Consider the following 25,074-nt stretch of genomic DNA (forward strand, 5'->3'; position numbering starts at 1 on the left):
ATAAGGAAGTATCCAGGCTCGCTTACCATGAACCTCAGAATTGATTCAAGGCGCGTCAAACATAACTGCTGTCGTTCGATGTGTAATGATTATAAAAAGATATTTGTTGAACCAAAGTTCATAGTACAGTTGACACTAATGGTGTGTCGTTACCCCCCACGAAGCCACCCGCCTAAACAACAAATATACAGACAGCTTGAATTTCAAATCTGCAGTAAACATTTACCGTAAATTGCTGAAAGCAAGTGGTTACTAATAGGCTGGAACCGACCTTCGAAAAAAAACGTAGCCTCTAATTTGCATATATGTATTGTAACATGTACTGCCCCAGAACGCAAAGGTAAATCTTTTTTTAGTCCCTCAAAAATTAGTAAGTCTAAAGTTGTCGAAATATTTAATCTACATGATTTTCAACAGGACTACATCGGAAATTTCATCATAATATTTTTTTTATCTCTAGGTATTATAATGTATAAAATGGCGAAAAAATTAAACTACATAATTTCCAACACGAGTGAAATTATTACACTTTATTACGAGCAATCCGACGCATAGGCAAGTATATAGAATATTGTAATGCACAGTTTGCCAGTTTCTCATACTTTACGCACAGCAATGCCAGTAGTTCTGTACTATGACCACGGCAATTTACGAAAACAACACAGATGTGCTACAGACGGTCAGACTAAAATTTGTGGTTCAAAAACGATAAAACGCTTCTATAAAACGGATATCGTGATAAAAGTTTTTCTGGGTAAAAAGTAAAATAAAAAATTGTGGGTTCGAATTAAAAATGACCTAACACTGAATTTCCGTCGGCAAAAGGCACTTTACAGATAAAATATTTCAAAATTAAACTGGTAGTTTTCCAGAGTGAATGTAATTCACATCATCTGAACTTTGAACAAAAAAATCACAAAATTTAACGAAATGAAGCTATAAATAATGCTTCGCGAATTCGAAGTGAGATACCTCAAAACGGCCGCTTCGGGTACTACTGTGACGTCATACACGATATAAGTTTATTTTTTACAATGGCAAGAAGGCTGACACCCCATGAATGTGACGTCACAAATAAAATTGTGATGCTTGGTGTGCAAAGACGCTTACCACAATAAGCGAATTGCACAACATAATTAACACTATTATTATGAATGAATTGGATTTGTGACGTAATCACGAGAGCATCTTATTCGACCTCGTCGTTTTCCAACATCTCGGACATAAGGGGTGGCATGGCTCCGCACGGAATCTCGGTTTTTACAGTTACTACTCTGTCAGCGCCTATAACAAAACTTTAATTACTATCTTCGAATACAGTAGTGAATATACGCAAGAGAAAATGGGATATGCCTGATAAATTTGGACAACCGATTAGTAACCACTGGGTTGGAGCAATTGCAGTTAAGTTTCTTGCCCAGAACACATACGCCCACAGTGGTAGCAGCGACGAGCATTGATTGAACCCATTACTTCTGGGTTACAAGCAGGCGCGCTTACCACTTTACCACGGCGCCGGAATAAAACAGAAGCTTAGCTTATTCAGAAAACGCGGTCTTACTAAGCAGACAAGACACCCATGTTTAACTGTGCAATTAAGCTAAAATAAAATCAGAAATTTCATATTTCATAAACCAACCTTTCAAGCTGATGCTTCGAAGGTCTGAGATTTTAATTATAAGTTTTGGAAAAACTTGTGGCGTGTGCGGCCTTCTTTTCCGAGCATAATATTTCAAACCTTCGACCAAAGACTCTTGCAGCAACTCAACTTTGTCGGGCTCCTCGAGGTCAACTCGATCTGTGACGTAACAATGCTGTTAGTTTGGTTGCCATGGCGATTATGACGTCGGGTCGCTGCTATCATTGTGGGCGTATGTGTTCTTGGGCAAGATCATTTTTTACGGCCATTACTACAACTACAACCAAGCGGTCACTAATAGGTTGTCTAAATTCTCAGCCGTACAGAAAAACAATCACCCACAAAGTTACATAGGTGATAAATCATAAGCGGACACGAGGTGTATAAAACAGAACACCCATGTTAGAACCACTGTAATGGCTCCGCCATGGGGGAATAACTAAACTACATAAGTGTTAACTTATAAGAGGGCACGAAAAGTATGAAACAGAACACCCTGTTATGACAACTGCGCCTCCACACAAGAAAAAAGCTAATTTCATTCATTAATTCATTCTTGTAAAAATTTTGAGGTGTATAGATACCTGCGGATACGAGACAAATAGCACTGAGCAAGCCGATTTCTGTGGCGTCAGCGTTTAACGGATGCAAAGATTGTGCGAACGAGAAAACCTGTGTAACGTTGTGTTAATGGGGGAATCTGATTGGTGGATTGCAAACAAACCTGTTCCGTAATTGGTCCGAACCCGCACACCCTCATTTGTTTGCGTGTAAGTGTGAGGCCATCCGAGAAAGTCATCGTGTCGTGCTCTGGTGAAAACCGTGAGCAAATTCGAAGAAACTGTCAAGGAATTCATATTAAAATCGATGTCCGCTTAGATTATAAAATGAAGAAACTCACCAGCACTTCTAGGCAAGCGCATTTCAACAGCGTAATTTGGTCAGCTATTGTGAAGTCCTGGAACCCTGGGATCCCCTTAGCGAACTCTACTATCTTCACAATACATTTGGTGGATAGTTCAGCGAATTTCTCCCATAAGTTGCTGTCCGTCTTCGCACTAGTGTCTTTCACAATCGGCGGGGAAGGCTGCGATTGGTTTGATTTTGACCATGGCAATTAAAAGGCGCCGGGTATGCTTAACTATGGCATGCAAATTGACCGCATATGACATGAGCGGTTATAAATAACGAGCATAAGAATCAAGTTGGCTTTATAGAGGAACTAGACATGAGGAATTGCTTTGGTAATATGATGCTATGTACCGTGGTGCCTGCCAACACGTACTTGGGCTGATCAATATTGAAAGGTTGTTTCCTGTGCTTGTTTTAAATAAGCAAGCCATTTTAAACTGAGTTTGCTTAAATTAAACATTCGTGTCTTGGTTTTACGTGTTTGTTGCGGAACATGCAAATTATTTTCGAATTATTAAATTAACAATTTTGAACTTACATCGCCCGGGAACTAATTAATGAAATTGAATTAAATGGGAAGAAAAGAATAAAATGGTTAGATTTAATGTTAAAAACCACCTTTTTTACAAAACTTACAATTTGATATTTCTTTAATTCTGAGCTGAGTGGAAAAGTTTCAACATGAAATTTATGAACAGATGTAACTAACGCTTCGATTTCAGGTGAACACGAAGGCTCGTCAACTCCATTCTGATCCGACTTTCCTTCCTTTTCCTTTCCACGCTTCTTGTTACGATCGTTTCTGACCGCTAGACGGAGCAAGAGCATATGAATATTCACGACTAGGTATGTAATTTGTAAAACAGTATTTTTGTTTTTTTGGGACTTTAAAGTAACGTCTAAAAAGTGCCAACCAAGTAGCGTGCCGCAAAATAGATTAAAATTACTAATTAAGTGTTGTTTTTAACTGTAAGATTACAGGTCTAAAATGTGGTATAGCACACACAAAAAGTATCGTCTAAAAAGTAGCGCCACGAAATAGATTAAAATCTGAATTTTTTTGGAACATTTTTAGCATGTGTTTAAATTCAAAATTAAGATTTTTAAAATTCGGTATTGCACACATAAATTCAGCCAGAGTATTAAATGTGGTAGACTTAAAAAATTTGAGAATATCGAGGTTTAAGAACTTGCAGCCACTTACATTCACGTAGCATCCCAGCTTGGATGCATTTCTGCAAGCGGCAATACTGACATCGGCTCCTTGTAGACTTGTTGATGAGACATTGTTTGTTACGATGACAAGTATACTGCATGTTCTTCTGCACACTACGTCGAAAGAAGCCCTGTGTATAATGCATGTAACGTTACTATGATTCAACGATGACACAGAAGTGTTATTATTGAGAAACAAACTAACTAAACAACGTGCGTAATAAAACGAACGCGACCGAATTAACCCGTTGAAGATTTTAAATTAAGAATTGTCACTGACGCATGTCATTGCTGTCTAGCTCTAAGTTGCTGGAAGCAAAAACATTCCTGTTCGCTAAAAGAATCTAAGAAATTGTTTTACCGCGAGTTAGTTGCGTGTCGACTATTTTTCGTAACTTAACTCGTGATTGTTAAAATAAGAAATAATGAGCTAATCTAATTTCGGTTTGAAAAGTAATGAGTGTAAAGCTCGGGTGAAAAATGACCCAAAGATTTGTGTTCACCAAACACAAGGGAAGGTACAGTAAACTCGGTAACTTCTCTTGCAGGGCATGGGCAAAGGAACTGCGAAAAATTCCAATGCCAACACCTTATTTGGCGCTGCTTGCAACAACTCGGCTGACACGTTCGCATTAGTTGGACGATGATACACGACCACTCATTTATCTTTTTGCGCGGATACAAAACACGTTTAGCTTAAAACGAAGCACGAACCACTTAGTTTGGTTGTACAGTAACATCAAGCAGAAAAATTGCCGTCAGTAACTCGATATATAGCATGCACATCTACAGGCGACCATGCGAAAAGTTGGCCAGGCTAACTAGGGCGTTAAGGGCAGCAGACGTGGTGTCTGATCTGACACAACTGCGAAAACGTCCGGAGCTTTAGTTTTTCTAACTATTCTGACAGGTTGAATCATTTAAGTAGTAGTAGTGTCACAAGAGGACACTATCATTAAATGAGTAGGTGGCCGGTATCATTCGGACAATTTGTTGAAATTAAACCGAATCGTATTTCTTTAGAATAACTGTTTATACAACAGACGGGTGGGGAAAATGCGATCATTAGTTTAAACGAAACACAACTGACCCAAAACTACCACGACTCTCTAAATTAAGTTACCTAAAATTTACCCCATTTGACCTTGTTTTAAACCAACATATTATGTACGAGTGATTCAATATAAGTATAGTAGGATAGGGGAAGATGGGACACCTTTAGCACATAATATCCAAATATCCTGATCTTGTTTTAAACAATTAACAACGGTCTATGAAAGTTGTGAGGATACAGTTTTAAAATTCTTTATATGTTCTTTGTTTACTACTAAATGCGACGAGAAAATAGAACAAAAAAGGTGTCCCATATTCCCCCACCCTATACTGTATGCAATTGCTATGCTTATCAATCATAGTGCTTTCAAACATAGTCTATGCGGGGCGTTAGAAAACCAACATAATAAACAGCGTGATGTCCCCGGTTCTATTATTCTAAGTAGGTTAGATTGTAAGAGCATTGTAAATTGCGTGGCGAGGATTATTATACGACCCTTGAGTGACCAGGACAACCAGGCAAGATCATTTCCGAAACTAACAATGATATCGGAAGAACAAAGTCCGGCTAATTGCGAACCGGTTCGGGCGGGCGTTTTGGTATAGACGTATGTGTGGTACTGTGGGGTAAGGCGGGATATCGTTAGCACCAAATCCCATATTTCTCGATCGTGTTTTATGAATTAACAAAGCATTTTTAAGAGTTACGGGGATACGGTTATATATTTCGGTATTTTTTTGTTTGTTACAATTGGGACGAGAAAGGAGAACGAAAATGGTCTAATACTACCCCAACCTAATATAGTAGGGTGGGAAAAGACGGGACACCTTTACATTCTATTTCTTGTCCCACTTGGTAGTAAACGAAAGACATTCAAACAATGATAAACCGTATTTAACGACTCGTATAGACGGTGTTAATTGTTTAAAATATTAGGATATTTGGATATTATGTGCTAATGGTGTCCCATCTTCCCCCACCCTACAGTGTATGTACTGTAATGTGGCCAGCCTTTTTGTCAGTCACTACTTTAGTGCATTTTGCATGTCTATGAAATATATGCATATATTCTCCCACCCTACTGTATGTATGTTTGTATGTATAGTGATGAACCTACCTTGCAACCCTCGCAAGATGCCACTCCGTAATGATAACCAGATGATTTGTCTCCACATACAAAACAGGGTTTGTATATACGAGGTGGTGGGGGTGGGGAGGGCGGACATTGGCCGGGGTGAAGACCATCGGATTCCGAACCAGAGTAACTGCTGCCAGTGGATGAGAGGCCGACGCTGTCGGGAGAAGCTGAAATGAAGAATATTTTGTTTAAATTTATGGAAAATGTTGGAAGTTGGGTCAATGTGAGTTTGGTAGTTTATTTGGAAAAGTATGTTAAGTAGTTGTTGGGTTGTTACCCAGCAGCGTTTCTGCTATTGATTATATTGGGGTGGCTTGATTGAAAAGAGAACAAAAGTGTCAAGCAGTATAACGGTTACTCTTCAAACACTCAAGTGGTTACCAGCTGTTATTAATGACACGTACGCTGCATTCAGAGTAACTAGTAGGTCACAAATTACGCCTAAACAGTAAGCGTCATGAAATTGCATGTAAGTCTGTTCATCAAATTAAAATGAGAACGCGTATGCACGCTACAGGAGGCTTTAATATGTGAAATACCGCAGCAAAACCCACAACCAAGCACTCGCTTTAAGAGCCTCTCACAGTGACGTCTGCATTCAAGAACCCCGTCTGCTCCACTTAACGAAACTTAACAAGGGAATCATTCACTGCTTGTTCAATTGAAATATGAACAAATCTGTTTTCAAAGTAAAAAATAATGCTCACAGAAAATAAAAAAACAAACAATTGTACAAAACAATACATTGGTATTTTTTCCAAATTTTAAATGTTTCAAATTAACCAAATATGGAAGGAATTTCAATTATGATGAGTTCTAGTCATCCGATCGGCGCGTTGTTCATTAGAATGATTTCGTTTACCCTCGCCACGTGTTTGGGCTATTTTTAACAAAGTTATGACGCATCCAAACTCGATTAATCTCACGTTCCTCGAACTCAACACAATTTTATAACAAATGAATTTGGATATAGATTTTATGCAAAACCGTTATCCGCGTACAACTAGTTTTTTTATCGCATACTCTAAAATTAGTCCCAAATGACGCCACTAATAACCACTGCAGACCAAAATATGTAGAGCGTTAAATTTATTGCGGAAAACGTTTCGTGCCAGTCGTAATTTTTCAATTTATCTAAGGGCTTGATTTTACGGGTGGAAGCGCCGTGGCATACGCGCAGTTATATGCGGATGATAGAGCTTACTTACGCCAATAAAAGCGCTTTAATCATCACGCATTAGTCGAATGGTTGTGTTGTTGGCTCGTGCTAAGACGAGAAGTGACGCGCTGACATCCCAGCACACATGTGTTCATAATTGGTAGCAACTTGGTTGAATTACATAGTTATAACGATGTAACTGATTCCACATTGCATAAGATCCCAGGATTAACACTCTACATGCCACCCTGGTTTATTAAGCAAGGCCATATACAGCTTGCGTTGGCTATGCTTTAGATGAAAGCCAATTAAACTTAAATAGCCTTGGCGAATACTCAAAACCAAATTACATTATCGTTTCACTCCACGCATGATCGCACACAGTCAGGTTTTACTCTCCACGTGACGTCATTTGCTGATTGCTTGTGCTTCTGTACCGGAAATACGTCAGAGACAGTTTACGTTACACGTTTACTGGTTTGTACAATAATGAATCAGATCAGGTATACGCATGTGTCGCATGTGACGCTTCTTTTAACGAAGGGGTTTTTGCGCTGCGGTTTAATCAAGGATATTACCCTTAACCACACGAACAAAACCCTCGTTTTTCTAGGTATATACATTAATATGCGGAATATCAATCGATACAGTCTATATTTGTACCACTTGACGTTCGAAGTTCACTCCTATACAGTCTTGGAGCAACTTAGTTAAACTGCGTTAAGATAAATCAGCTCAAAGAAATGCGGAAACCAATCAGAGCATGAAATTCCACATACGTTAGCTGTTAATTACATCAACGTAGCTGTTGTTCTAGGATACGCTGGAAAATGGGGAGAAAACAAGAAAAAATCTACTTCCAAAAATTTAATGGCCAAATTTTTAAAGCCTTTTTGATTAATACAGTTCGGTCAATTTAATAATGACCAATGATTAAGCACTCTAAGGATTTAGTAATACATGTATCAATTACAGTGACCGCCTTTTGGTTTCCACTGAAAGTTGTCCGTCCTATCCCTTATAACAAGATGGCGGATTGCCAAGCCATTGTCATGGTTGGGAAAAAGAGTAAGACCCGATCGGCAATACAGAAGCCTGGAGCGGTCTCGACAGTCCTTGGGGATTTTGCCGCAAGGGATGAGATAAACAAGAGCTCAAAAGTGAACACACAACAAGTTAAGTTACCGACCAAAGTATTCGGACGTTAATTACAGAATATTAACAATCAACCATATAATTTAAGTTGTTATTTTACTATTAAACGATGACTTGACAAAAGGGGGATCAAACAATAGCTTAGTTTCAACCGCAATGTTTCAAGGAAGTCACGCAACATAGGCATTACGTCAGGTAAGCTACTTTAAAAATCCCAACTACTGTATCCAACTGTACCACGACTTTGATACGTCGTAAGTTGTAAAACTTCGGTTCAAAATCGACAACATCGTAGACTGGATAAGGTCATAGGGTCACAGTAAGCGCCCGCGGTATAAAAATTTTAATTGTTAACCTGCCCTGACAATAACATAAACTATCTAGCATAAATAGCGTTAGGAAGGATATATTCACTTGATAAACTATATATAGCAAATGCACGAGGTTATAATATCTAACGTAGGGTGTCTGGAAGTGAAAAGAAGTAAAATAAATAGAACTAGGACGGACAGCATGGAAGTGGCCCACGCAAAATTCTCCAACTTATTCAGATTAAGTAAACAAATAGGTACCCACATCTTTGACTGTAGTCCCATGCTTGATAATACGGCGGTTGGTAATATTGCCGAGGATAGTTATTCGAATGAATGGTCAGATTCTGTAACGGTGGCGGGGAATCTATCATAGATGCCATTGTATTATGCGAACGTGGCATGCCAGTCATAGCATCGCATATTGTAGATGTAGGATGAAACATGTCGCTCAAGATTCCATTCATTCGGTTTCTCCATTGTTCTTGAAACTCCATAACGTTCATCATGCTATAGTATTCACGCAGAGTTCAACAACGCTATCACGCTGATACTGACACCACAATAAAACAAGTTGCTTGCTGGAAGCTCAATGCTTTGTACTAATTAACTAGAACAAACTGCAACGATATGAAAACGTTAAAACGACATTTCGGATGTTACGTTACATTTTGGGCGGCTGCCAATGTTGTTCTTTAAGCTGAAGTGCTTACCAGGAAAAAAGCAACTACAGTGATAAACTACCAGCTATAGTGACGACAGTTTAAACGTGATTAGGTGACGAATACTCTCTTCAAGCTCAACAGAAGATTATCACGCAGTTGACCCCTGTTAGCAAGCAGTTGTTACATTCCTGACAGTAATAACACGTGGCACTAAATGCAATAGCTTGACACTTTACTGTCTAGACTCTCAAAATTTAAAAGCTCTTTTTGTATCTACAAAATCTTTCTACGTGGCAACATTACTATATTGCAGCAACCGAATTCGGCGTCTCGCATAACGCTCTATAAGTGTAGTAACGTGGGAAGAACGCACGTTGCAGTTTACCATGGCTTAACCTTATCGCAAGTCCTATCGTGGAAAATATCAAGCTTTTATTAGCGATTTCCTGCGCAGCGAATTTCCAAACAATACATAGCAGCTTCTGCCTTCCCTCACCAGTGACCGCGGACCAACAAGCATCAGCACTTCTCCAATACAAGTGACGTTGCTTTTCTCTCACTTCTCTCACCAACTAATTGCCTTTTTCTCTAATGAGGAGCAGGAGAGCTCTCACAATATGACTTGTTTGCACTGTCATGCCTGCTTCACGTACTTAACTGCCTATCACGCAGCTACTGTTTGATATAAATATGCACTGCCCTTACTAATCACTAATATATGCTTGCGCTAATTCATATTTAAACTTAAGCGACCTAACGGGGTATTATGCTTAAATAACACGTCCAATTAATACACAGAAAAGATACAACGCTGTAAAAATGTCGGTCATAGCAGCTATAATAACGTCGCCTTTCTATGTCAGCAACACAAACAGTATGCGAGAGTTTGCAAAACAGCTCGTGTCTAACCATCCATGTTCAACAACTGATATAATTAACTCTTAACGATGCAACAAAACCATTGCGAACTGTACTTCTTTCGATAATTACTTCGTCTGAAAACTAAACCATTGTCTGGTAAAATTTAATTGTTACAAAACAAAAGGACGTTTACCAGATCGCAAAGCTTGACGCTTGCGGCGATTTATCGAGCAGAAATTAATGAGGGTTTTAAACAATAAATAATCTACCACTAATGTCCCAACCGAAAAAGGCAACAAAAACGCAAATTTCCTCCAGCTACATACTAAGACGTGCTAAAACAATGATGTGCCATTAAAATAACAGAACTATGACATCACATGTACACCAATACACAAAATAATTACTCATATGTAAGTCAACACACAAAAATTAATTAAAAATTATGGCCTTTACGGTTGAAAGTACGGAGTGTAAAAACCCATTACAAGTTTGTTGAGCGTTTTGCTCCGTCACGCCCTACAACATTTAGTCACGCAAGATCGCATACCAGGAACTCCACGTTTCAAGAATAACAAACACATTCCACAAAAAAGAAATAATTATCTTGTCGCTTTACGTAGTAATCGGTAGTAACGTCAACTGAATATGTGCGACTGTTTATGGGGAACCGTACATTAGCATTACATAACAAACAGTGCTGAATGATGAGCACTCCGTCCAGCTGAACAAATATTACAAACTTCGCGAGATACCCCCTTGCTGACATCATAATACATTACAGCTTTAGCTAACCGTGTACTCTTTAAAAAAAAAAAATTCGCACAACATACAGAAATATTTGAAAAACGTTGTACATAATGTTTTTCATAGCTAAAAATGACGTCATAAAAAATGGATATTTATTAATATTGGGTTACATTCGAGCTTCGGATAATTACAACATACAGTAGGATGGGGAAAGATGGGACACCTTCGCATTTTATTTTCTCGCCCCACTTAGTAGTAAACAAAGAACATTCAAAGTGTTGTAAAACAGTATCCTTACGACATCCATAGACCGCTGTTTTTTTTGTGCTAAAGGTGTCCCGTCTTCCCCATCCTATTATAATGCTTATTATAAGAGAAACGTGTCAATCTACCGCGACGAGTCAATCAAGTGCATTGAGATACACTGTGGTTAGAACTTCGTTGGGAGTTTATCTCTTGATTTAAAAACAACTGATAAGAAGTGTATTATGGTGGTAACAACACATAATACTTATGAAGAAGGTCAAGACGCTTGGCCCACAACTTACGATCCACGTCAACAAAAACAAACAAAAGATTTTTGTCTCCAGGGCATCTTACGAAACGCTAATACCACCGCACACAAACAATCGCTAACTCCCACCTTAGGTGTCTGTTCTTGGTGAAAAACAAGATAACATGAACTAAATAACATTACTCAATACCACAACCTACATAAGTTAGGTCAGATAATTACTCGATTCCCGTGTATCGCAATGGTATGTTAAGTTGAAATTATAGGATGGGATTTTCAGCGATATAATTATATCATACATACTGGTCTCGTGGGCTTTCCGCTATATCAGATTTAATTTGCTTTCATGTTCAGTGTACGACGTGTTAAGTTATCACACACACACAAATGGTCGATTCTTGTTTTACAACGTAATGGCCAATGCTTTGGAAATAAACAAGCGGATTTTTTGACAACTTTCAAGCAATATTAATTGATTAAAATCACAGAACAGTCAAAATAATAAAGTTGTTTTTGTTCTAAGAATCCGAGATATCTCGTGCAGAGAAGAACAAGTTTTCCACAATTAGGAAAAATAACATTCGTTGTTTCGTAGAAACATTCAACGTTCGTTGTAACCTCTGCGTGAACCGAAAAGTTGAACCTGACCGACATGGCATTGCTTGTGTATAGATAAAACGCGTGGAATGTAATAACCTTTACGTTGTTGGTAAAAGAGCAAAGAACGACGCGTTATTAGCGGGTGATTTAATCCTTTCCCAGTGTATCAATCTATCAGATATATCTTGCAATTTTGTGACCACAATCTCAGTTTAGTGGTATAGATAAAGAAAAGGAATGAACAAGGCTTATTTTGAACTTTGAAGTAAGAACTGGTTAAAACCTACGTTAACTACTATAGGCGGCATCGATATGAAATTATGAATCTTTGTCTGTGCAATATAGGCCTTGGTACAAAAGGAGTGTATCAGCAGTCGTGATAACTTGAATATTCCCACGTTTAATCGTCCCAACGCACTGGTGAAACAAGATAAGCTAACCGCTCGGGCAAGATAAATAAAGACAGAACGTTTCTCACCGTTCTTTTGTTGATGTTTTACGTGGATTGTTTGTGCCATGCAGATTTAGTATGTTGGGGATTTGTGGTGTTTCGTATAGGAATTACATGAAGGGTAGGACAAGCGAACTGAAATACCGGATGGGGCGACAAGAACGAATGATTGAGATGGGATATACGAACACGATCGCACATATAAATAGCATGGCTAATTTATGAGACCACAGGGCCTCGGAGAAAATACTACACCAGCAGAGACTGGACCGCAAATTGGAGATAACATTGAAACTGTATACAGGGAATAATAGGCTGAAATAAACTGATGAAATAGATACAGCGGATCATGGAAAAATAACTTAAATTTAATTTACAGTTATTTTCTAACCGAAAAACTGCTAAAAGTAAAGTGTACTGGTGAAAGATACTAGTGAATGTGTACTGTGACGTATAGCCGCATGCTGGCGCCAATGTTTGCACATGTGCGTGACCTTTCGATGAACCAGGTGTGACCCTTCGGTGAACCCTTGCTTTACAGCGCTTACATGGTGATACCGCATGCTCAGCTTGCATCAGCAACGATCGGCATGCTGGGTGTACATAGCGTGCGGTAAATACGCCTTATCGCAGACAATTGTTTATCCTAATCCGCTTAATGCCCAGCACGGACTTGGCATTTTGCTCACGAGTGGCACACCAGCGAGCAAAGAAAGCAACAACAAACAGTGAACTTGCTATCCCTATCCTTGCCAGCATTAATACGAACGTCACTTATTGCTGGGCGGATGTAATTATACGATGGCTTGGTTGACAGAGCAAATATTAGAAGCATAAAATGCGACCGAGAACCAAAGCTACAGCGTATACCACACAAACCAACTCCACGTATTATATAGTAAGCTACGAAACAGGATCTTTTCGGCATCAAACTTAATTAGATTATTTAAGTACATAAATATTGCTTTTTTTATAAATTGGAATATACGCCTACACTAATGCAAAATTTTGTATCCGGATTTCGAATAAAATAACTATAGCACATGGACTGACATTTGTTGGATGTGATTTGGATTATTGGTAAGAAATTGAACAATAAAAAAATGGGAGACACAAATGAATGATCAACGGTGAAACAAACAGCAGACTGTGCGGTTGCGACGAATGTATCATAGATACGTTAATCCGGCACCGACATATGCGATTTAGCCAGGAATTAATTTAATTACAAGCCTGCTATTCGTCGTCCCGTCGACTCCGTTTAAATTGGCGTGCTTATACGGGCGAGATTCACGGTAATCGGATTCCGAGCAGGAGAAAATGTGTTTTTATGTGGAAGCACTCGTTCTTAAGAACGAGGATTTTGGGCGGGGAAGATACAGAGCTGGTTTTGATAAATAAACACTGAGAATAATTCACGTTAAACGTGTTCGCTGCTCAAGTAAATCCAAACTAAGTCATATTAACTGCAACGTGTCACATTTTAATCGTATGTGTAATTCTACAAAGGTGGCTTTTATTTTCGCCATCTCCATTTACCTAGTATAAGGCCATTGCTTTTTGGTAACGTACATATCTAGATATTGGGTTTGATAAGTTCTAATATATGGTAGGGTTGGGAAAGACGGGACATTTCAGCACATAATATGCAAACATCCTGATCGTGTTTTAAACAAATAACAACGGTCCATGATAGTCGTGAGGATAAGGTTTATTATAATTCTTTCTTTGATTGTTCTTTGTTTATTACCAAGTGGGACAAGAAAATAGAATGAAATATTGTTCCATCTTCCCCCACCATACTATATAAAATGAATAACACCCCAACAAACTTACCCCTACATTTTTCCCCTGTGTGGTTGTTGAGACCAACACTAGTAGGCGACACCGAGCTCTCAATGGGATTTCTCTCACGTCCTCCATCTGAAAAATTAAAAAATGTTATTATCTATTTAAAGAACAAAAAGCACTGTTTAAAAACCACACGATACGCGTGAGATTGAGAGCTTACATAGCTGCATAGGCATAAGTGGTTTGGAATAATTGTCGAAAACAGGAAGCTGATGGTCTGGATTGAATCCATTCCACTCCATTTTAACACAAGGATGATTCGAGGCATTGGGATGTGGGAAAGCACGCTGGTGAAACATTGCCGTGTCCATGGTATTGTTTGATGCATGTTGGTGTGGTTGGTGGTAGAAGTTCCTATGGTAAGCACGTTCGGATGGGAATTTATTCTGGTTGGACATGGCAGGATATGCTGGGGTATTGTTCATACTATGTTGCCGCACCGCCGGCATATTGTTCGATGTTCCGGTATTGTTTATGAATTGATTCGCACAGTTGAAAAGTTTCGCATCAATCTGCTGAGGAAAGAAACGCTCGATCGTTTTGTTGGTTAGAAATCCAAGTGCGGACATAGGAGAAGTCTGTGCATCCATCGGACAATAGCCTTGCTGTGGTGCTGGTTTTGTGGCGACTTGCGCAACTGGGTTGGGGTGAACGTTTGAACTGCACATCTGGTCCGTCCTATGATTTCCCTCGTTAAAGTCCAGTGGCGGCATGGGCATTGCTTGATATGAATTGACGGCTGAACACCTCATGGCGCGACCTGGGATGGCCAAGTTTTGCCGCATTGGTCGCTGACGACGGACACTGACGTTGCTTGCCCCAATGGCGAGAGAACCAAGATCAATGCTTTCTAAATCACCGATATCACAGGCCATGTTTATAGATGATCTGACGTTCAGCAACTACAATATTCAACAGGCTCGTGATGCTATCACTACAACCGAAAACATGTGAAAAGAAAGCGGTCCATTGCCACAATATGCTCTGTACTGACAGCGAACATAACAAACTAACGATAACGAGCTTATCTGACCTTGGCTGATACACTGAGCCCCTCGCCTTCACTGTACTCTTACGTCTTGAGACAATTAATAATTTATATCCAAGTCATTATAGCTATGTTAAGGCTAGCTTAGCCGCGCAAACGACTACCGAGAACAAAAAAACAAAAAATCATGTATATCATGTACAACACTTGACCATAAGCTGGCAAGTATGGCTCAGAAATAGAGATGCCACTGAAAAGCCGTGTGAACGCGAATTAAAACATACCCTGCAGCAAGATACGAACGAGGCCGATGTCAACATCAGAGAAGTGACCGTAAGCACCACCGAGAGAGGTCGTTAGGAGGTCAATTAAGAATTTCTTTAAATTCTCTCAAATTTAGACAAGTTTTAACCGACATAATTAATCAACCGCGTAAAAGGAATAAACAAAACTTATGTAAAATCGTGTTTTATACAAACATTAAATTTAATATACACTGACTTAGCATTAAATTACATACTAGTTAATCAGCCATAATATACAACGATTTTTATAAAAAAAACACACTTGGAATTTTTGTAAAAAAAATCAAAATAATTAAAAAAACAAACGTTTTGGACAACGGTTTCAACACAAGTAAAATATTAGAAAGACTTTGTCCGTGACAGCGAGCAAATCTACCAAATAAAGTCATTTACTCGTCCATCCTGTAATAATTATCCCGCTAAACTCCCGGAAGACTTGTCCGCGTGTGACTAACTGAATGACTCTATAGCCAAGTGGAAATTGTAAAACGGCCTAACTTTATTTGATTCGCATTAAAAGTCACCGGGCTAAATGTAAGATGAAGAAAAAACAGATCAAATATTTCTGGGAAAATTAACAAATAAACATCATGTGGTGGAAACATGAACTTGGTTGACGTTTATTTTCCGCGTAGCCGGTAATTGGCGAAAAAGTTGTAGTTTGTACAAAGCGATCTTACGTTAAGTGTCGTAACACTTTTGGCACGCACATTTTTACAGTTCAAATAAAGTCAACAAAATATTACACGTGAAAATTTTTATAACAGTCGGTCGGTCGCTAAGTTTTTTTAAAAAAATGACCTTTTTTACAAAATTACACGATTGGCTCAATAGCGCCACCCGACGATTGAAATAAATCATACGACGCACAGATAGAGGTGCCAAAGTGCGCGCATGTCGTAAACTATTGTTTTGTTTTGTTCGACTGAAAGAGAACATTCACAGTTGTTTGTGAATTACCTCAAGCAATAATCCCGGCACTTGGATGGTACCATGTATAATGCATGGCGCAAGCAAAGCTGCCAAATCACCTATTCATTATTAATACATAGAACGGGAAGAAAACCAGCAATATTTTCCTTTCACATTTGAAAGCCAAACTCGAGTTTTAAAAACTGCACAAAGGGTATAAGCATACGTGAAATAATTATGCATGCGTAAATAAACAGATTTTGTATGTTATTAAATTGACAAGTTCGAGCCTAAACTTAGAGCAGAACACAATACGCGCTTTACGTCTATTATTCATATGGTACGAAGTATATTTTACAGCCTATGCGAGACGGCCCGAACGGGAGCCGGTACGCTTACCAATACGCCTAAGGGCAACGTCTAATGTCATGCATGTCGGGCACATTAATCCCTTATTCAATGAACAATGGTTTAACACTTACCTGGAATGCACCGCTAAAGCAAAATTACGCAAAAAACCACATGTTTTTTTTAAAGTAATTTTAAGAGCTGTAATGATAAATACAATATAGCAGGGTAGGGGAATATGGGACGCATTTAGCTCATAAAATTCAAAAATCCTGACAGCGTTCAAAACAATTAACAACGGTCTATAGCAGTCGTGAAGAAACGGTTTTTATAATTTTTTGAATGTTCTTTATTTACTACCAAATGGGACGAAAAAAAAAGAATTAAAATGTGTCCCATCTTTCCCCACCCTACTGTATGATACAATGTTATTGATATTGTACGAGAGACATACATAAGTGACATAACAGTTGGTATATGTGTGATGATGCAGTCTGTTGAGACAGTTACAAACGCTACGTGACATAACTTTCTCTTACCGATTGCGTAATTTCCATCGGGGTTTTTGTGCCTTTAATTGCGTAGAAAATCAGCGACACTCAAAGAACATAATACTATAGGGTAGGAGAACTCAACGAGGTTTTAATGTTAAAAACGGCTAAAAAGTTCCACAAAATATGATTGTCTGCGATCTGTAGCCCACAGTGATATATGACATGTTATGGACTCCGCGTAATAATGTACGCCATATACATCGCAACAAACTGTTACGTAGGTTGCGCGTCACGTGTTTGTGTTAACCGCGAGGCATTTTAGATAGAGACAGTTCAATATTACAAAATTGCTAACTGGTTTATCAGCATTGTTGGATATACAAACAAGATAATGTCGCGTTAATATAACATGTACACATCGAATTAACTTTCCCACGCAAAATATTAAACTGGTTATAAACATTTCTAAGTGTTCATATGAAAATGTTACTTCAATATTATGGTGGCACAAGTAATCGTTACATAAGCTAAACCATGGAAAAGCAAAAGTAATATTAACATATTTTAAATAAGAAGCAAATTGTTGCAATTCGAAAAACACATTTACAATCAGGATTTAAACTGTGAACCAAGAACTGATCCTTTGTGAAAGCTACAGCGAACGTCATGCGGTTTAGAACTAATTAATAATTAACCAGGAAAATAAAACTAGGACATACCAAACCGATCACCAGTCAAATAGTCGTTAACCATAAAAACCATATACTTGAACTATTAAATGGGAAATACTGTATAACCGTGTTTCAGTCGCTAATACACGGCGTATGTTTTCTAGCAAGAAATGGGTAACTCGTGTTTTGTTTATTTGATTGGACTTTAAACGTAAACATTTCGTGAACTAGTTAACCAGTTGCATAACAAATAGAAACCAAGAAACCGTTTAATTCGTTTGGTGCCAGAGGCTTAATGGAATCGTTTTAACATAAACGATAAATTAGTGGATTACATGCGTACGTTAAACTTTGGTCAAGTTAAACCAAAATCCCATGAAGACTGACTTATATTTAATCATGTCATTTTTCCTGTTGCAGTTGGTTGGACAATTTTACAAACCAATACTCAAAGATAACGGGATTTATCTTTTGCGGAAATCATATCTTTAACACCATACAACATGAGCCGTACATTAAAATCGTGACCGTCACAGTTTTTTAGATGTCAAAAAATAAACGTGATATCCGTACAGGTTGATTATGCTATCAGGATTAGCAATATAGATGCTGAACCGCATATACAGCTGTAGGGTCTTAGATATATCAAGATAAAGAGTGTCGTGCACAACGAGCTGAATGTTGCAGCTCAAAATATTGGTAAAATTCAAGTTTGGCTACTTGATAGATAGTTGTTGAGACAAACGTTCAAGACTGTGAGGTTTTATTTCACACTATCTCCCATGATCTGACACATTATCTTGTGATTCACTTATCACCCCGTAAATATCCCCGTAAAACTATTTAGCTAAAAATTTACGACTTTTCGCAAATTGCACAACAGCATAAGAGTACATATAAGGTGTACCATCTTACCTCGCATTTCTGACATTTTCCTCCGTTTCGCATTCTCTTGTCCATGGTTCGCTGTGCCATTAAAATGAGATGGGTTTGGCATGCAGTCCACCTCATTTAGCCGATCAGCGCCTCGACCTATTTTATAACAAGTTATCATGTAAAGTAATTTGGAACAAGCAATAGCAAGATACAAATTTGTTAAGCATATCTCATTAAAAAATGTCTTGCCTTAATTACATTAGAAAGTTAAGCCTGAAGTAATGTTTCAATATTTATGGTTTACACACTGTGTATTTAGTGGGTATTTGACTGTTTGGAGAAAATGACTGTAGTGCGCAAAAATAAACAAAATTACATAAGCAAAACTGCTGTATCATACCGGTAGCATTAATAAATTCTAAAGAAACAATATTCATGACATTGTAATAGCAAGCGTAACAAACAAATTTAATATGTACAACATGCCCTTCTAAAATTCCTGTGAAATGCATGCCTGGCTGTATTGGTACGTGAGCAAGTATTATGGGAGTTTCAGATGTTTAATAAAGTCCTACCAGCTGTGGTATGATTATCAAGCAACCGGCAGCATTCCAAAACATACAATCAAACTTTAGAAACAATATTAAATTTTGATATGAACAGATGGGATAATCAATTCATATTTTACAATCAATGTAAACACAGAATCTATTATAAAGTAAAGTGGGGGAGGAAGGTACACCTTTTCACTCTATTTTCTGATCCCATTCGGTAGTAAACAAAGATCATTAAAATAATTATAAAACTGTATCCTCACGACTTCTAAAGACCACTGTTAATTGCTTAAAACACAATATTTGGATATTATGTGCTAAATGTGTTCCATCTTTCCTCATCCTATTATAACAACATACACACCTGAACTTGTATGGGATTTGTGAAGATAATTGCCAACAGGGGATGCAGTGCACGATGTAGGTGGCAACTTCCATGAGGATTGGGCAGAGGGAGGGCTGTTGGAATTCAGGGCGTGAGGTTTCAACGCAGCACTCATTGCTTGCGCTGCAGCACTTATTAAGAAACCTTGAATGTCAACTAAAAAAATCAAAAAAACTTGAATGTCAGCTAAAAGAAACAACAAAAAACTTTTAATGTCAAGTGTCAACTAAAAAAAAACAAAATATAAAACATATACAGCTTGCTTAACATACATTTTACAAATGCAGGAAACATTAATAGAGGTTTCTATCCAAAAGTAAATAAATGTGACTTGTTTATCCTTGTGTGGCAGCGCAACAAAAGTCGTTACAACACAGATGTTCTGTTTCACACACCTTATGCCTGATAATGAGTTCGGGAGTTACCGCATATGGAACTTCGGGGGAATAATTATTTGTTTATGTAGGTCCAACAACTTGGACACCCAATATGAGCAAACCAGTATACGACTAAATGTCTTGCTAAAGGACACCTACGCCCACAATGGTGGTAGCATTAGGCCTTAACCTTAAACTCTGTGGCCCATAACTGCACCCGTACCAGATGCAGTTTTAAAAGTTATTATAACATTTACCTGCAGAATTATAGCCACCAATTCCATAACTTGGTGGGAAGCTGGGCGGCATCATTGCCATGGATAAGGCCTGGGACATAAACTGTTTATGGTAATCACTTTGCGAGGCAGAAACAGAGGGATGAGAGGACATGTTTGAAGCAGATGAAGCTGATTTGAAATGTTTTGGAGATTCTGATGTTCCAAGACCATAAAACTGTAAAGTCAATATTTTGCATACACTTCATATTCCAGCCTATAGCAATGTGTTTTTGTGAAATCAATCTATATATATATATATGTGTATAGATATAAGCTGAACTGTGTTTAAAATGAAAAATAATATAAATAGCCAATATCAGATTTTCCCACATATATAATATATTTAACTTAGTTAAACTTATTAAATACAAAAATACGAATAAATATGAATAAAGAATGGTGAAAACAAATACTTTCAAAGCTATAAGTGTTTCTAACTACTGTTTGCAGATGCCAGATGGTATCAAAAGAAGTGACTTTTTACAAAATTGAATTTACAGACTGCTTTATGAACGTGTAATACAGCATATACAATTACATATTGGAATGCATTAGGGAATATGCGTTCATAATTAAGAGACTTACAATAAATGTCTACTTCTATATTATAAAGCTCAACTGGTATGCTAAAACATCCATGTTTGAGCTGTACCATTATAAATGTCACATTACACAAACAGTAAAAGAGTTTAATACCACTTATACAGCAACAAGCTTGTAAATTATGGGTTAATGTGAATCATACCAAACAGCATCATATATATATATCTATATATATATAAATACCTGGGCTGTATAATGTGGAAAGAATGGTAAAGGTTGGGGTGAAGGGGATAACAATATTCTCGGTGAAGGAGAACCAAGACTTTCAGCCGTTGTAGCTTGGCTGTCAATGGAAGATTTCCTTTGTAAAGTTTGGGAAGATTCCATGTGACTTCTTCAAAGAAAATCTCGTGGTTACTGGTTAGTCTAACTTAAGTCATGACTGAATAGGATTGATATATTATGGCACAATGGGCCATGTATAGCAGTCAGCGTCTATATTACAAATACCTATGAATAATATCAAAAGAACATTTTAGCATAGACATACTCACATAGTTAAATTTAATGAACTAGAAATGTAATTATGTTAAATAATAAAAATATAGCAGCCAAGTAAAAGTGTGCAAGTTTAAAAACCCTTGTACGACTAGTATATTAAAACCCTTGTATACTAGTATTTTATATAATACAAATTGTATGGCCTATGATATGATAACTACAGACATAAAGAATGTTTTGCAAAGTAGGACCAATATAAACACTATTACCTTGAATCTACTGATGAATCAACACTTTCAACCGTTTCCATTTTCAAAACCAACAATTTAACAATAATCTAACTTCAAATCAACAAATGGTATTACAATTCATTGAACCATACGATACAGTTATAGTTACCAACCTGTAACAATGAAATAGTAGTTATTAGAAAGTGGTCCCAAAAAGTTTGAAACAGCATTTAATTTCTAAACTTTCGAAATTTACATGACAGTTTGCTAGGATTTAACCTGAATCATAAATTTCGCACAGAAATAGCATTTTCTGTTATTAACTATAAAAAACTTTCACTGTTGAGAGATAGATGGTGTTATATTTAATATATCTTTCAGCATTTCAACTTTCAGCCAAGTCACTAACGGAGTAGAACCAAAAGTATAATGGGTTCTTTTATGATAAAATAATAAACCGTCGACTGTATTCATATCAGATTCATTCACGCCTTTTAATATAGAATCCTTTGTGCATTCATGGCGTTTGGGAATTTCAAATTTGTAGGTATTGTTTTTTGAAGTGCTAGTTAGACCATTTGTTTCTGAGAACTTGCTGTTCAGCCAGAAAAATCGAAAATCTGTTTCACTGTCATATACTGGGTGACTGTTCCAGCACATAACATCTAAAATAACGAAGGTTTTACTGATTTCAACATACACGCAGTCAAGTACTGTATAACCAGAGTTTGTACTGTAACTTCCACCTGGCAAACATGAGGCGAAAGTATCGATACAGAAACCACTTTTAGAATAACAGACCGTCCTGCCTCGAGACGCAACAACTAAGTTTCGCTTTCCTACTGGACATACGACCATAAGCCACTCAGATTCAAAGTCATCGGGCACTTCTACCAACCACTCAGATAACATCAATTGGTCTTTGTACCGTTTAACTTTTTTGTTTGACTGATCCACGTCCATTTCCAAACTTTCTTCCTCTTCCTCATCTTCAAATTCCCCCAACGCTAGACCTCTTGCATGATTTTGGAAGTTACATCTGCGTTCTTTTTGCTGTTTTAACTTATTTTGACGTCGGACATTTTGATCTGCTTCTCTTGAAGTCCTCTGCTTGTACAGATCAAACCTTGGGTGCTTGCTGTATATGTTATTTTCACTGCTTGTTACTCCAAATGAAGTAGCTAGAGTGTTTGTAAGTTCATCCATTCTGTTTGACTTTATCAGTTTAAACAACACGGCTCATGTGTGGTTCAGACACTTTCTTTCCTGTTTCAAACATATAAATATTTTATAACAGTTACAGCATGCAAGGTGCATATGAAATAAATGCTATTGTTACCGCATCTAGCATATGCCAACGCATTCTCCTAAGGTTTGGTTTTGGAAACAATTCAGCAAAGTTGATTGCTATACTCTAGCAGGAATGCGTTTTTTAAATTAAATTATTGTACAAATTAGAAACTTGCGTACATAGCGTCGACCGAGCATTTTCTAAGTATAATAGCAACGTACGGTAACACCATATAAAGTATTTTATTGACTTCTATAACCATAGCTTGAACTAAGTAAACTGAAATAATAAATTACAAATGCTATGCAATAATAAAACGGCGATTAATTTAATAACTCTTCTGCATAAACGATAACTTTTAATTGTTCTGCAGACAGCATACACTAATTAATGAAACACACCGCTAATAAACGCCCGAACAGATTTTTTAGTCAGAGATCCACCTACAGACTTTCTTCTACTTTCACAGCACTGCACGGCGAACTTCACACTAAAGTTCACAGTCACACAACACATTTGGCAACATGAGAGCGATTGAGGAGCGAAAGTAGGGGACCATATAATAAAACAAACAAACTAATTCTATGACGCATCCATACAGTTGAGCAAACACGTAAAATACGGGTCCAGTTCTGGGCCCAAACTATGGTTTTGTCTTGACATTTATAAAAGACAATTAATATTGAAACCCCGTCCTTATATGGTACTTATAAAATACTTTAAAATACAAAATAATATGTTTTAAAGATAGAAAACAAGAGTGTTTAGCTACAATAAATAGGCACGTACTCCCCAATAAAACCACACCACATAATAAGTACGGTGGGAGCACAGAAATAAAAAAAAAAAATAGAACGGGCATCTCTAATGTCGGCAAAAGAGAGAGGTGATACACTCTGTCTTTTTCGCGGGTCGTTCCCGTTTCCTATTGTAGTCCAAAGCATATATACTAGTATATATGCTTTGTGTAGTCAATGGAATCGATTGTGTTTTATGTAGTTTTTCTTTGTTTTTTTCAGTTAATTTAAATATATAGGGCAAAACAACTATTTTTTAATATATATATATTTTTAACAAGGCGTTTGTTTGAAATTTTTAATTAAATTTATTAAATAATTAAATTTCCTAAACAAGTGGTAAACTGTAAGTGTTAACCTACCAAATAACTAAACTTGCCTAATAAACTTGTATAGTTGGTGTAGCTTTTAAAATAAACAGCTAAAACCTTCCAAAAATACTATGCGCCTATCTTTTACAATGGAGACAAAGCGAAATGGGGGCGGAGTTGGCGGTCACGTGAATAGAAAAAAAATATATATCACGGTATTGGGCAGTTGCGCGTTCTACTCTTTTTTATTTCTGTGGGTGGGAGAGATAGTGGGGCAAGATGGTCTACTTTGTTCGCCCAATTTTATATTAAAACTGCTAAAAAAAATCGTTTTTTCGTATAATATCCTTTTTTATGTTAGAATTACCCATGAGATATAAATTTTTAAATTACAAAGACACGTTACAAAATTAGCACAGAAAGTATCTACAAAAATACAAAGGAAATATTGTGTGTCTGTCTGCAACAAAACTGTCTGGCTGTGTCCCTATAAACACATGCCCAAAACCTAAGGGAGCGTCACGGCTTCAAAGATTGGACCAATTTGCAAAACGAGCAGGGCGGGGTCATAGCATCCATCAATGTTTGGTTTTATTTACATGTCATTCCAATTGTGTGTTCTGGTTTATCGATATGACTTGTACAGTTTAATCACGCCCGCTCGGAAGTCATGCTTTATGAAGTGTAATATGTTAACTCGATCATCATCTCTGAACGTGTTAATCTTCGCCACAAAATATAAATGTAGGATAGTACACCGGGGTGGCGGAAGACGGTACACCTTTAGCACATATTATACAAATATCCTGAAAGTGCTGTTTTAAACAATCAACCACAAAGTCGTGAGGATACGGTTTTATAAATCTTTGATGTTCTTTGTTTACTACCAAATGGGATGAGAAAATAGAATGAAAAGGTGTCCCATCTTCACCCACACC

General features: G+C 37.5%; 2 protein-coding genes across 3 annotated transcripts; both read right to left on the reverse strand.

Annotated features, from left to right (window-relative positions):
* Nucleotides 1–515: 515 nt before the first annotated feature.
* Nucleotides 516–21,892, reverse strand: rar (nuclear receptor). 2 transcript variants are annotated; one of them, NM_001078338.1, is given in 14 exon segments: nt 516–1,284; nt 1,640–1,798; nt 2,224–2,311; nt 2,364–2,480; nt 2,541–2,726; nt 3,188–3,360; nt 3,756–3,897; nt 5,938–6,125; nt 14,261–14,347; nt 18,909–19,025; nt 19,788–19,964; nt 20,443–20,638; nt 21,250–21,400; nt 21,777–21,892. In NM_001078338.1, coding segments are annotated over 14 exon segments (1,917 nt in total). In that variant the 5' UTR covers nt 21,818–21,892; the 3' UTR covers nt 516–1,189.
* Nucleotides 21,893–21,910: 18 nt separating this feature from the next.
* Nucleotides 21,911–23,039, reverse strand: LOC100186984 (snurportin-1). Its single transcript, XM_002130871.4, has one exon. The coding sequence runs from the start codon at nt 22,941–22,943 to the stop codon at nt 22,074–22,076; it is 870 nt and encodes a 289-aa protein (XP_002130907.1). The 5' UTR covers nt 22,944–23,039; the 3' UTR covers nt 21,911–22,073.
* Nucleotides 23,040–25,074: the final 2,035 nt, after the last annotated feature.

Source organism: Ciona intestinalis, chromosome 9, assembly GCF_000224145.3.
Source record: "Ciona intestinalis chromosome 9, KH, whole genome shotgun sequence".
NCBI lineage: Eukaryota > Metazoa > Chordata > Ascidiacea > Phlebobranchia > Cionidae > Ciona > Ciona intestinalis.

Bases quoted from the DNA above. Each gene is read 5' to 3' on its own strand.
- rar (XM_018813141.2), bottom strand. From the start codon at position 15,150: ATGGCCTGTGATATCGGTGATTTAGAAAGCATTGATCTTGGTTCTCTC. The intron at 14,348-14,435 runs GTAAGCTCTCAA...TTAATTTTTCAG, and splicing joins ACTTATGCCTATGCAGCTAT to ATGGAGGACGTGAGAGAAAT. The intron at 1,799-2,223 runs GTATCTATACAC...GTTACGTCACAG, and splicing joins TATTTGTCTCGTATCCGCAG to ATCGAGTTGACCTCGAGGAG.
- LOC100186984 (XM_002130871.4), bottom strand. From the start codon at position 22,943: ATGGATGAACTTACAAACACTCTAGCTACTTCATTTGGAGTAACAAGC.